This window comes from Pezoporus flaviventris, unplaced genomic scaffold, assembly GCF_033815535.1.
Source record: "Pezoporus flaviventris isolate CSIRO_AGI_PZ_B2104156 unplaced genomic scaffold, CSIRO_AGI_Pfla_v1 ptg000041l, whole genome shotgun sequence".
NCBI lineage: Eukaryota > Metazoa > Chordata > Aves > Psittaciformes > Psittacidae > Pezoporus > Pezoporus flaviventris.
The window spans coordinates 15111811-15124841 of record NW_026892589.1 but is presented as its reverse complement, the minus strand read 5'-3'; the positions used below and the strand labels follow the sequence as shown (position 1 = coordinate 15124841).

General features: G+C 46.8%; 1 protein-coding gene across 1 annotated transcript in view; it reads right to left on the bottom strand.

Annotated features, from left to right (window-relative positions):
- ZNRF3 (zinc and ring finger 3) overlaps positions 1–7212 on the bottom strand; it is a 78699-nt gene extending 71487 nt beyond the window's left edge. The window contains exon 1 of the mRNA XM_061466558.1: positions 6890–7212. Coding sequence (XP_061322542.1) covers positions 6890–7117 — 228 coding nt within the window. The 5' untranslated portion in view covers positions 7118–7212. The remainder of the gene's footprint in view (positions 1–6889) is intronic.
- Between the last annotated feature and the right edge of the window lie 5819 nt (positions 7213–13031).

Below are 13031 nucleotides of genomic sequence, written 5' to 3'. Positions count from 1 at the left end.
GGAAGAAAATTACTATGTATGCTAATCAATGGTTTTATACAACTACTCAAGACTTTCCTGTAAGATCTGCCTGCAGCAAAGCTGCCTGTGTTTCTTTCTCACCAAGTTATGGCACACCAAATCATGGCCTCCACACCTGGAGTCATTTCAGAAGGCCTTATAGGCAAAGCAATTAAAGTGAAGTTACCTTGTCCCATAACCACAGCCACCACTGGAGTGCTCAGGGAAAGCCAAGTGCCAGTTCTATCCATGGGTCATGGCTGGCCACAAGTGCTGCTAACACTATGAAGCAGGCTGTAATTGTATAAAAGCATTATAGTTGCATAGATCCAGTCTCAACATATATAAATGAAAAAGTTCTCCAAATGGCTCCATGTTTAACAATTTTTGAGGGCCACTCCTCTCTGGGATTTTTCCCTACTTCCACCTCACAGAGAAGCAATAGGACTACATGGAAAAGGAAGTGGTCAGTATCCTGCCAGCAATTGCAAGGTTTTCAAGAGTACAGACCTTAAACATCTGTGTGAAGATTTGATTAAACTTATGGACTACACAGAAAAGTTACCTGAACTCCCACAAACTATCTTTTCCTCACTTGATTCCCTGCCTTTACTCAGAAATGAACAGAAAGTGCACCGACTGTCCTGAGTACAAGACCCAGTGCTGTAGGCTTTCTGCTTCTATTTACTTTCTTAACCTACTTTATTCTTATTCCTCTAAATAGGTCATATTAGCATTTTTTTCTCTTTCCGTTGTACCTTCTCCTCCATAATTTGACATCTGTAACCTCATTTTTTATATTGTGCCTCCAACCTTCTCTTTGTAGGACTGTTTCAGTCTTGTGTGCTGACAAGGATTCTGGTATTGCTGCAACTGTGTGCTAACACCAGACATCGGAGCTTCCTCCAAAACCAGTAACTCACCACTGAATTTGGTACCTTATCTTTTGAACAGCCCTCTCCCTTGCAGTGATGCCCAGAAACATTTATTATTGCCTCAGACTCATTTAGAAACAGTTTGCACAGACACCCTTAACTTTCCATTAATACGTTATAATGTATCGTAACAGTCTAAAGCTTTAACTGCGTAAATACAATTTATTACCCCATAAAATTCCATGACAATTTCAGGTTTACAGTAACTAGTTTCGTAAGGTGCTTTTGTTCCCCAGAAGATAGGAAAGACAACACGAAACTGTCCATCCAAAGGAGACAGATGCTCTTGCAGAAGGCTTATGCAGCCAGGTGTTCCTTCTTCACCACAATCTGACACATACCTCCCTTAAATTCTCTCACAGTGCTGCAGTGCACCTTAACAGGGTGGCACTAGTGCAGGACTCTCAAAGCAGCCACAAGTAGACATCGCACAACAGACGGTAGCTACCACTGGAGTTACCAAGTCCTTTCACCACTGTCCTAAGAGACACCTTGGATATTGCAGTATCGGATATCGCAATATTGGAGAATTAATATAAAGTAACAGAGGGATGGATGAAAACTGGGAAACAGCTGGATTAATCTGAGATCAAACCCAGGACAATACCTCTGCTGCAAACAAGCTGCCTGTGCATTATGTACTCCGCAAAGGTTGCCCAGGTACAGTAACTGTGCAAGTCTTTGGCTCAACAGTCTCTTAAGTGTGGATTATGCCTCCTTTATCATCTCGGCCTTCTCCAGCACACCTGCAGTCACCTGCTGCCCTGCCATGAAAAACACCTGCATTCCAAAGTACCACAAACCCAACAGGCCCAACGGCACAGGGGACCTCAGCCCCTGCCCCGACACCGCCAGGGCTGCCCCCAGCATGGGCAATCTTCAGCCTTCTCTCAAGAAGTACTGCAGAACAAGCAGTGGAGCAGTTGACACCAGGCAGGGTGCACGGCAGCAACGACACAGGAGGAGCCTGCTGCCCACAGGACGAAACCTGCGGTTTTCATCTGTTTTTCACCTCTCTCCTGTACAGAGGGGTCACGAGCTCTGCCAAATCCCAAACTAACCAAAACCTCCAGTTCAGGTTCAAAACCTGCACATGCTTTAAAGAACTGAGAACTTGGAAAATGCACAAATAGAACTTGTAAAACATTTTCCTATTCCATGCATATATCAAGGCTACAGTTTTAGAAGAGTCTTGTTCCCACCACCTGGATAGTCAAGCCAATACAATGATAGCCAACATATATATATATATATATATATAAAAGAAACACTGAAGCTTAGATTAAGGTTTCTTATCCACAATGCAGCAAAACAGAAAGAACAGAAATTACCCACTGCTCTGACTACATAACAGTAGATGATGCAGTTATAGCCGGAAGGAAGCTCTCAATGACTTGCTGTTAGCATAAGAAATAAATAACTTTAAAATAAATATATTAACCCAGGAAATAAGCACTGTGAAAAATCAGATTTGGCTGGTTGATTGGTTGGTTCTTTTTTCTCCCTAAGACAGCAGCAATTACGTCTTTGCCATTCAGGATTCAGCCTTGTCACTTATTTAACACAAACTCCTTAACTTCCAGCAGGCTTCAGAATGATGATGGGCGACACAGGTCTGGCTGATACAAGTCCAGATGAGAGGGTCGAGCAGGACAGTGCTTAGATTCAACAGCTGAAGATGGACATTTCAGAGATGATTATTCTCACTTGCCGGACACCATTTGTCAGTTGTGAGCATCTGTTCACAACATCCAAGACTGAAGATCAGAGAGGACAGAACCTATAACCTAGACCCACTTCTTACACCAGGCACAACAATTGTGTTCCAGGTCTCCCATCTTTGTACCAAAACAGAGAAACAGCAAATGCTGAAAAGCGCTTCTCCTCATCCTGTTATCAGCATCCACAGGGCATTAGATCTTTGTTTTCCATCAGAATGGAAGTGTCATGTTCCAATGGCAGATCAACTCCAAGAACAGGATGACAAAGCAAACCTAAAGCCCTAAGAACTGGTACTAGGAAGTCAGTTTTTCCAGAAGAATGCATTACCCCTGCTGTCCTCAGGATCACCACCATAATCCACAGCTTTACAGTTAAGGTATGGAAACTAACACAAACCCAATCACAGGTGGCTTCATGTTCTAAGAGGATAACTAGCAAAGAAAACATTCAGCAAGACAGTGACTCAAAGCCACAAATAATTCCACTTCCTTAATGTGAATGGCCTTCAGGCATTCAACTCAAGCATGAAGAAACTTAACCTGCCTGTTTACAACTCACCGAAAAAAACCCAACCACAAAAATACACATTTTTGGTTTCCATTCTGAAGGGACACAAACATTGCTTTGACTCAGCCTCTGATTGTTGCCAGACATCTATATGTCTGGACAGTTATTTCAAGTCACTGCTTTCAATGCCGCTAAAACACTTCCAACACTTCAGAACGCAGCACTTGACAGATGTTTAGTCTTTATCAGCTTTCACGTTTTGAGAAAACAGAGGGAAGGTTCAAAGCTATTCAAGTAAATACAGGGTGGGAGGGAGACAGAAGGAATGAACACACATGCATGTGGTCTTGCACTCCAGATCTAAGCTTCCCCATCTTCTTCAAGAGAAAAGATGAGCATAACACTGCTAGAAGGAACTGCAGTGCCAGAAGCTGGGAAATGTCCCACTGTTTTCTTCCTGGAGCTTAAAGCAATGAGTTATGCTTGCTCTCCCCAAGCTGTTACCTTTTGAGCACAAAAAATGGATGCAACCAGAGATTCTTACGTGACCTACACATCACTCAAGCTCAATGATACAGAAAGGTCACTATTACCTTGCCGAGGCTTCCAAGCAGAAACAAACCAACCAAAACCCAAACTTTTATCACACAAGAAAACCCAGGCATAATATTCCCAAATCTTTCCTCTGTGCTGCTTCTCTTTAAAACTGTACATATTGGTAACCCTCCCATGCTGCTCTGTTTTGCAGTGTATCTAAGGCAGGAGTAACAAAAAGAAAGTCTAAAAGAGAGGACTGGCAATGATGGATGTGTGTCATTTGAAGTTTTGATGCAATTTTAATCAAATGTCGTATTTGATCCTGTATTCCAGCAACTCACCTGAGCAGTTCCACCACCACCACAACTTCATACAAATCACAGCACTTCACACTCCACACCTTAGCCATCAAGAAGAACAGGCAACTGGAAAGGAATTTTGCCAATTGCAAGTAGAATTAAGATACATAATCCCACTCTGAGCAAAAAAAGCCACTGCTAGTCGTATCAGTGATGCTTACTGTCCTATCACTGCAAGTGTGTGGCCATGTAGCACCTGCTTTGACAGGGAACTAATCTGAGCTTTTGGTCTGACTGCTACAAGACATTTCAACCATAATGAGTTTGTTGCTCATAATTTGTTTTAAAACAAAATACAATTTTATAAGTTTCAACAGTCTTGTTTCCACAATCACTCTCTAATCAAACATTTTCAATTTCCAATATCAAACATATTAAAGGCCAGGATATTGCTCCAAGAAACATGTAATCTTCCAGTGTGCCAGACACCACCGGGATGGTTAGACCTTCAAACGTTTTAAGGACCAGCTGACACAGCAACCCAAGGATGAGCTTGCTGAATACAGACTGTGGCCACATGAAAGATGTATGAACATTTCATCTCTGAAGAGTTGTAGACACCTGACCCTAATAAGACTTGTTCACACTAACATGAGAAACAACATAATAGCAACTACTATATACCACTATATACCACTACTGGATAGGAATCTGACTGATAACCAGTTCAGGAGTGAATGTGAGACCTATCAAAAAAGTGCTGAAAGCCCACTGTTTCTTAAGGCGTTTGGGTTGTTGTTTGGTTGGGTTTTTTTTTTGTTCAGACTTTCAAGACTTTTGTTCAGACTTTCAATCCCCCAATGAGTAATTGATGCTATTAACATAAACAAAAGTCTTTGTGTAGTCCCAAAACCACAATTCCTTTGATCCATTCTTTAACATATGATTATTTAATATGTCTGATTGTCTAGAATTTTCATATTCCATTTTAAAGAAAAATACACCTTACTCTTGGCAGAGCTGTGTGCACTGAGTGGTTGTGGCCAAGTAGAGCTTACATCCCCGACTGACATACCACTAAACTACTGCTGAGCAGGTTCTTAGCTGCCTTAGCTTCATGTTGCTCTTCTAAATCTCACCCCAAGCTTTAAATGATGATCCAGAACAGCAAATTTAGACAGTTTTACAAATATACAGCCTGGCTGAAATAGGGAGGGGAGACAACACTGTGAAAAACTCACTTTCAGGAGACATGGGAAGTATGGCACTGACAAGAAATCTAAAATCTCAGCAGTGAAAACATGACTGACAGCATTCAGTCTTACTGCTCTGGAACAGTATCTGCCATATTCTCTCCTCTGAAAAGGACTTAACAGACATCATGGCTTGGGGGGGAACCAGCAGCCTGTTCATGGTGTATGTTATCTATTGTATCCAGAGATAAATGAGCAAAATGGCCTTTGAGTGATAAGTGACTACAAGATTTGCCACATCATTTGGTTTCCAGGATAGCCTTTCCCATTTAGGGGGCTGCCTATTCAAACATCAAGAGGAAGCAGACAAGTCAATGTTGTGCCTGATGAGGCCTACAGCAGCCCCTTGCATACATTTGGCCCAAGTTTTGCAAATCTGAGCCTTAAAAAATCAGCAGTTTTTTTCTACACTTTCACTTACAACCTCAGGGAAAGTGTGGCCTCAGGAAGTGGCCCCTGTTCTGACACTAACACCTGGCAGGAAAAGAAACTTCAGTTTCTTGCTGTCCCCTCAACACACAGCAGGTCTTACACATACTGTCTGATGACACACCAGGAGGTCATACAGTGTGTCAGGCCCTACCGGCACCACCAGGTAAAAAACGTCAGAAATACAAATTAATTGGTGCATCCCCCTTTTCTCTGAAAGGGAAATACAGCCCCTCCTATCAGCAGCTTGTGCTCACAACTGCAAGAGAACTTTTGTAAGAAATCCCCCAGCCAAAACTCTCTTGAACTAAAACAAGCACTCAACAGCAGTATACTTTACTCGAAAGGAACAACAGAATAAAAGTTATCTGGGTAGTAACGTATTTGTACTTGTAGAACTTTCCCAGATGTTTTAAGAGCCTATTTGCCACCAGATCACTTTTTATTTTAAACCTATATATATATATGTTTATGTATGTACATACATGGAGCACAAGCAAACAAACTACACAACTGTTAATGAGAAATAAGGACTGCGATTGGCCACTGTTTAACAGTTAAACTTATTAAGACACCATTTAAGTCATTTTTGTTTACTTAGCCAAAAAGGGGGGAAATAAAGGCAACAGTTACAAGCGCTTGTGCAGGCTCCAGGTAAGTGCTGCGGGAGCACCGAGCACAGCACGGGACGGGACCGCCGCGTTCCGATACGTACAACAGCTTTCTCTGGTGGGAAAGCCAAGAGCAGCGCTACGAGAACCTCCGCGTTGTGCAAGAGCCCCCAGGACAGCTCCGGGCACGCACCGCACCCCGCACGACTGCGGCGGCTGCGCGGTGAGATGAGGACCCGCGGCACCGGCGCTGCCCCACGCAGCGGGCCCTGGCCCCGCCCCGCCGCGCAGGCACCGCGCCCGGCGGAGGTGCGAGGGCGCGTGCGGAGCGCAGCCCCACGGCTCAGATCCGCGCCCGGCTGTCAAAGGCGGCGAGCGCAGGGCCCGCGGGGCTCCGCTCCGGCCCCACAAGGTGAGGGCCAGGCGCCCCGTGGCCTTTGTGCGCGGCCGTGCATCTGTCACCGCTGCCGGGGCGCCCCCAGGCCGCGCTGCGCACGTGGGGCGCGGGGCCCGACGTGGGCTTTGTGCCGCCAGGTGAAGGGCCCGCGAAGCCATCTTGGGGCCGGCGGCGCCCCCCGGCCGCGCTGCTCACTCACCTGCACGATCTCGCCCTCGGCGCTCAGCGTGGCCCCCGCGCGGGAGAAGCGGCCCTGCAGCCCCGTGGTGTAGGTGGTGTAGTCGCCGCTGGGGCTGGACTCGAAAAGCACCACTTCCACAAACGCCGTCTCCTTTCCCAGCGCCGCGCCCGGCGCCGCGGCCAGCAGCAGCCCGAGCAGCAGCGGCGGCGGCACGGCCAAGCCCGCGCCGGCCCCGCAGCCCCTCATCGCGCGGCCGGGGGGAGCGGCGCCCCGCCGCCGCACATCGCTCCCGAGCGGCTCCAGCTCCGGGGCCGGGGTCCCGGGCGGTTCAGCGCCCCATGGCAGCACCAGCAGCAGCGCCGCCGCCTCGCCTCGCCGCGCCCCGCTCCTGGCCGCCGCCTGCCCCGCACCCGCCGCCCCTCGCCGCGGCTCCTCTCCGCCCTGCCAAGCCGCTTCCCTTTCATCTGCTCCACGTGACGGACACCGCGGGGTTATCCCCGCCCCCCGCGCGCCGCTGACCCGCGCGGCCCTCCCTCGGCGTACACCCGGCGCGGGGCGCCGCCGAGCCCGGCCGAGCGGAGCCGGGCCGGCCCGACCCGAGCAGCGGCCGCGGGGCCGGAGGCCCGAGGGCGGGCGGCGGAGCCTTGCGCGGCCCCGCGCTCCGGAAGGCCCCGCCGGGAGCCCGCCTCCCATGCGGCCGGGCCTGCAGGGCCGGTCCGGGTGCGCTCGGGACGCGAGTGCCGGCTCCGTCGGCCTGGGGTGCACCCCCGGGACCTGCGGTCGCCGGGGCCCTTCCCGCCGGCGGTGGGGTTGCAGCCGCGCCGCGATCGCGCCCGGCCTGCTGAGCCCCCACTGCAGCCCGCCAGGCCTGGAGCCCGCCGGTGGTCCAGGAGCCGAGCGGGCAGGAACTGAGCCTGCACAGCCGAGCGCACCACGGCCACCGGCTCTCTGGAACTTCTCCGCTGAGGCTCTGCGCGGCCTCCCGTAACGCCACCGCCCGCGGGCGGCTCCCAGCACGCTCCCTCTTCGCCCGGGTGCGGGCGCTGGGCGGATCGGCTCCGACCCAGCGGTGCGCAGCTGCGGCTCGGGGACCAGACCGCTTAACCGGGCTCTTCGCTTGTCCCTAATGCAGCCTGCGAAACCGCGTATGAATGATGTGCAAAGGTGCACAGGTAACGATCGTTATTTCAGCCTCACACTACAAGACCTGGATGGAGGCCGGTGATTCGGTTGTCCTTTAGAAGTACGTATAACCAAGTTGTGGAACTCATTAACACAAGATGTTACGGAATCTAAAAGTATGAATTGGTTATGAGGGGTGTGAGATCCCTTGCTGGTTATGAAGCCCATTGACTGGCAAACTCCAGCTCTGGGGTGAGTCCATATCCCAGTGGCAGAAGGAAGAATACCACGATCTACAAATTGCCAGCTCTGTTCCTAAATATACTTTGCTACAATTGAAGAAAAGATTGCAGCATCCTTAGCCTGACACAGTGAGCAACACTAGCTTAACAAATCCTTGAAGATTTCTTCAGTGAAGAAGAAAGGGATCAAGCAGGGATCACAGGAACATATACCCTGGTCTTCCACCACAAAATGCCTCCATAAACCTCAGACTTCAGTGCAATGGATCAAAGGCCACAGAACTACAGCATGCATAGAAAGGCAGCTGGAGAGGGCATCACTGGTGCTCTAGCCTGGTGACAGCAGAGAATGCACTATGCAAGCTTGTGCTCAACACTGAATTTTAGGTTATAGGTATGTTACAGTGAGATTTCAGGAAGGCGTAGTACCTGGTGTACTAAATAGAAGCATTTTCATCCCTTAGTACAAACTACTTCAATGCGATGTCCCTTCTCCTTCATGTGAGGCAAGTGTGCTTAGACAGCAACAGGGTTTCCTACGCCATAATCAAGATAGGAACAGGTCAAACATAGAGAATTCTAGGAGAGCTTCTCCCTGCTGTGTCAGCTAAACCGTTTCACAATCTGTGGCAAAAGTAGAGATGTATGCAGGGTTACAGTTACAATGTTGAGAGGGGTCACTGTTAACCTGGACTGTGCATGTGTCATGAGGAGGAAGTCTCTTCTTGACATTCAACTAATTCTCTCTTATTTCTTCACTAAGTTAAGTGGTTTAGGCAAATGATACACAGACTTTTAAATCCCTTCCAGAAGCAGCAACAGCAGGTAATCTCCAGTCCTTGATAGGTTTTTACGCCCTGCATGTCAGGTTCAGGATGTCTTTTTTTCACTAAGTATTCTTCTTGCAAAGATTCTTATTTATAGTTCACAGAACCATAGAATGGTTTGGGTTGGAAGGGACCTTAAAGATATCTAGTTCCAATGCCGCTGCCACAGGCAGGGACAAATGTTCTGTTAGTACAGGTAAACAGCTCATGTCCTAAGTTGTTGTAGGTCAAGGCTTCCCAGCTGTCCTACACTCAATGGGTATGTTATCAGCAGTAAGAAGAGCTGGAATTTCAGTGTTTCAGAACAATGGCTTGTGCACAGGTTGTCGTACAAAAGGTAATGAATGAATGAACAATTCCCCTTACAGAACATCTTCCAGTAAGACACTTACTGTGCAGCTTGGAGGAACCGCACAGCTTCATGGTATTTGTTCCCCCTATCCCAAGTATAGTCAGAGCCCAAGGACAGCCATAGCACTGGATGAGGTTTTTGAGAGTATGACTTTCCTATTTAGCAGAAATTGCCTGGTTTGGGAGAAGTATTTATTTTAAACAGCTCTTCCCTTGCCACTTGTTTCACTTCCACAATTTCTCCCTAATCATGCCAATGTAAATTTCATGGAGCTGTGTGGCAAACTGGATCAGGGAAGAGACCAGGGCTAAAGGCAGCCCAGGGCAGGTAGGGATGGAGTGAAGGTTATTTTAAAACTGAATCAGCAAGCTGAAACAGTATTGGTTAAGAGTAGCTTCAGGAGTGGAGATGGGAATTGGAAATCTAGTTCTAAGAGACAACAACAAGAGGTCAGTGTGTGTGTGGAACACATAGTTTTATTTCAACAAAAACTAGGAAGGACATTCCTGACCCTTAGCTGTGAAACTGGAAAGTCAAGAATGCCGTGTCCTTCCCAGCTGGTCAGCAAAGTGGACATCAATTTACTTAAACAGTGTAGGGGCTCAGACAGATAAGGCCTCTGCTTCTGTTATTAATGAAATGGAATAACCAGGACTTTCTAGATGTTCTCTAGGAAATGCCCTAAACTTAGGGCCTCTCTGGGTTCAGTTGAGAGTTAGAAACACAGAAGGGGCAAGCCAAATAAATCTGGAAATCAACTAGTGAAAAATATGGGAATGTGTCTCTATATAATGAGGGAACAGCATCCTATCCCTAAAGTAAAAGTTGCTGAAGATCTGTTCCACCACACTAAACCAGCCTGTTGCTGGACTACAGGCACAGGAAAATTGCCTTTGCAGTAGCCCCATAGCTGAATGAGTGACATGAGGTCTCAGGTCACCAAGTCCCCTCTGCTTGGGCAAAAATTCAAGCAGGAGGTTGCAGAAGAGAATGGGCTGTCTATCATTAAACAATCAAACATTTCCAGTTGGCTTCCTTCCCAGCTGGCAGCATACAGCTCACAGTTCAGTTATGCCACAAACCTTCAGGTATGCTTTCTTTGTTTTCCCCTACATAACAAACTGAGGCCCAGGCTCTGACACACAGAAGTCTCAAGCATTTGTAACTGCAACTGAGGACAGTAAGAGCTATGACTTGAACATAATGATGTATAATGCCAGGTGGTCTGACAAAGCATGCCCTAAGCACTTGCTCTCTTCTCCCAGGTGACAAGCAATAGGACAAGAAGAAATGACCTCAAACTGCACCAGTGGAGGTTTAGATTAGATATTAGGGGAAATATCTTCAGCAAAAGGGCTGTCAAGCTTTGGAACAGGCTGTCCAGGGCAGTGGTGAGTCACAATCCTTGCAGGCGTTTAAAAAATGTGTAGATGTGATGCTTGGGGACATGGTTTAGTGGTGGGCTTGACAGTGAGGGAGTTAACAGTTGGATTTGGTGATCTTAAAGATCTTTTCCAACCTAAAGGACTCTCTGATCCTAGCTCAGAAGAGAGCAATCAACACTAAAGGATGTTTTTGAGCGAAACTTCCTACATCTCCTTTCTCTTGCAAAAAAAAATGGGTATTATAGAACTGTTCTCCCCACACAATCTTGAGAGAAAACACTGCCAGTGAAGTACCCATGTTCTGCTGTGATGAGTGTTACAGAAAAAGGAAAAACAGTTAATCATTTTGTTAACAGTTAACCATTTGAGAGGAGAGCTGGAATATTGTGCAGGAACTATAGCTCTGCACTACATCAGGCAAGAAGAAAGCAACACCAAGTAAGCCACTCACAACATGCCCATCAGCCATTCTCACCATTAAATGAAACAGGAACCCAGCTTCCCTGGTCCTGCCATCCCTGTAATTGAAAATACATTTGGCTGGAGATGTCCAATAACTGCTTTCTGTCACATCTGTGCAGTCAACCACAAATACAGCATCCCTTCTATAGGGATTCCTGAAGGGAATCCCTTCTAGAGCCTCTTTCAGCCCTATTTCATAATGAAATTAAACATATGCTATCTGCCTGTCACCCTTGTCACTCTCCTGAACCTGTTTGCTAATTTAGCCAAGCTTAAGACCTATCTAAGAGGTCTTGAGATAGTACATTCTTGCAAATTTTGTGAAAATCCGAAGCTCTGGACTCTGGGTACTGCAAGAATATCCAAAAAGGACATGGGGGAAAGCTAGGACATCAGGAAAGCCTCTTTAGCTCTGCTGTTTTGGCACCAACTTGTTTGTCCTTCACTACTGAGGGATCCTCCCCAAAGCCTCGTATAACTTATTAGTATAAGCAAAAAGCAGATGACATTTTCAATTCAGTGTTTTCTTAAGACACATTACAGAAAACAGCCTGGTGCCACCCTCCAATGCAATGGCAGCATCAAACTCAAAACACCAGACTTTCAGGCAGTAGCAATGTGAATGTTTAAATAAACGTTTTTCCCCTCCTATGTTGTCTTAGATCCTAGCATAACAAAGGAAAGCACAGCCTGTTTCCAAAGAAATAATGTAACCAATGAGCATGCATTAAATGAATTTCAATTACCGTGGATTTTGTCTCTCCATTTGATTGAGTTTGTCTCCAGGATCAGCCAGACCTTCTTTGGAGCATAGTACATCTCTCATTCACTGTGTAAAGAAATAATAAAATCACTTAAAAGGGGCTGTTCAGCTATGTAGTAAGAAAAGGTGGTTTTTACTTCTATGATTTATCTTAACAAGTGATCTGATAACCCCAGAGAACTCAGCGATGCTACACTGCAACGGGAAACCCACTCCCAAGGCAGGGGCAGCATGTCACTGCAGAGTCCAATGACTGCCTCCCCCCACTGGTGAGCAATGATCTTTTTGTAGTTGGCTGTGAGCATCTGCAGGTAATACTGTACCCACCTAGGGCTGAGATTGTTTTACCTTTAACTACTGGGTGTTCAGAGTAAGTTCTATAAGCTGCCACTTATAAAAACCCCGACAAACAATCAAAACAACAGACACACACACACACACACATGCACACAAGCCACCACTGCTGCTGTCCCCAGTTAATAAACATGTTCTGAACACACAGTGGGAAATGGGAACTGTGGCTGAGAATAAATTCTATGGAAAAAAAAAAAAAGGATTATATTTCAGTAGAACAAGCTGGTCCTCATCTCCTTTTCGTGACAATGACAACCAGTAAAGAGAAATTTTACTCCTGGAAAAACAGGTTTCCATCAGTTCTCACCACTGGAGAGGTGCTGATGGAAAAGACAGCAGTTTACCCCTAAAATACTTCACAGATTATCTTAGATCATGCACAATTGCTTCTCATCCTTCTATTTATTCTGTAAAGGCAATTAAAGAATCAATGATGACTACAAACCCCTCACATCTTCTTCTCATCTTTGATAGTCACAAAAGTATCATCAGGCTTTTATAAGCAGTAGAAAGGTTGTGATCACACCCAGTATGGATGGTGGGTGGGTGAACGGGCATCATGTCCTGGGAAGCTGTCTGTCACTTGACACAGAGGACCAAGCGACAAATCACCAGGGGAATTTCATCTAAAGTATTGAGCCACCAGTGGTACT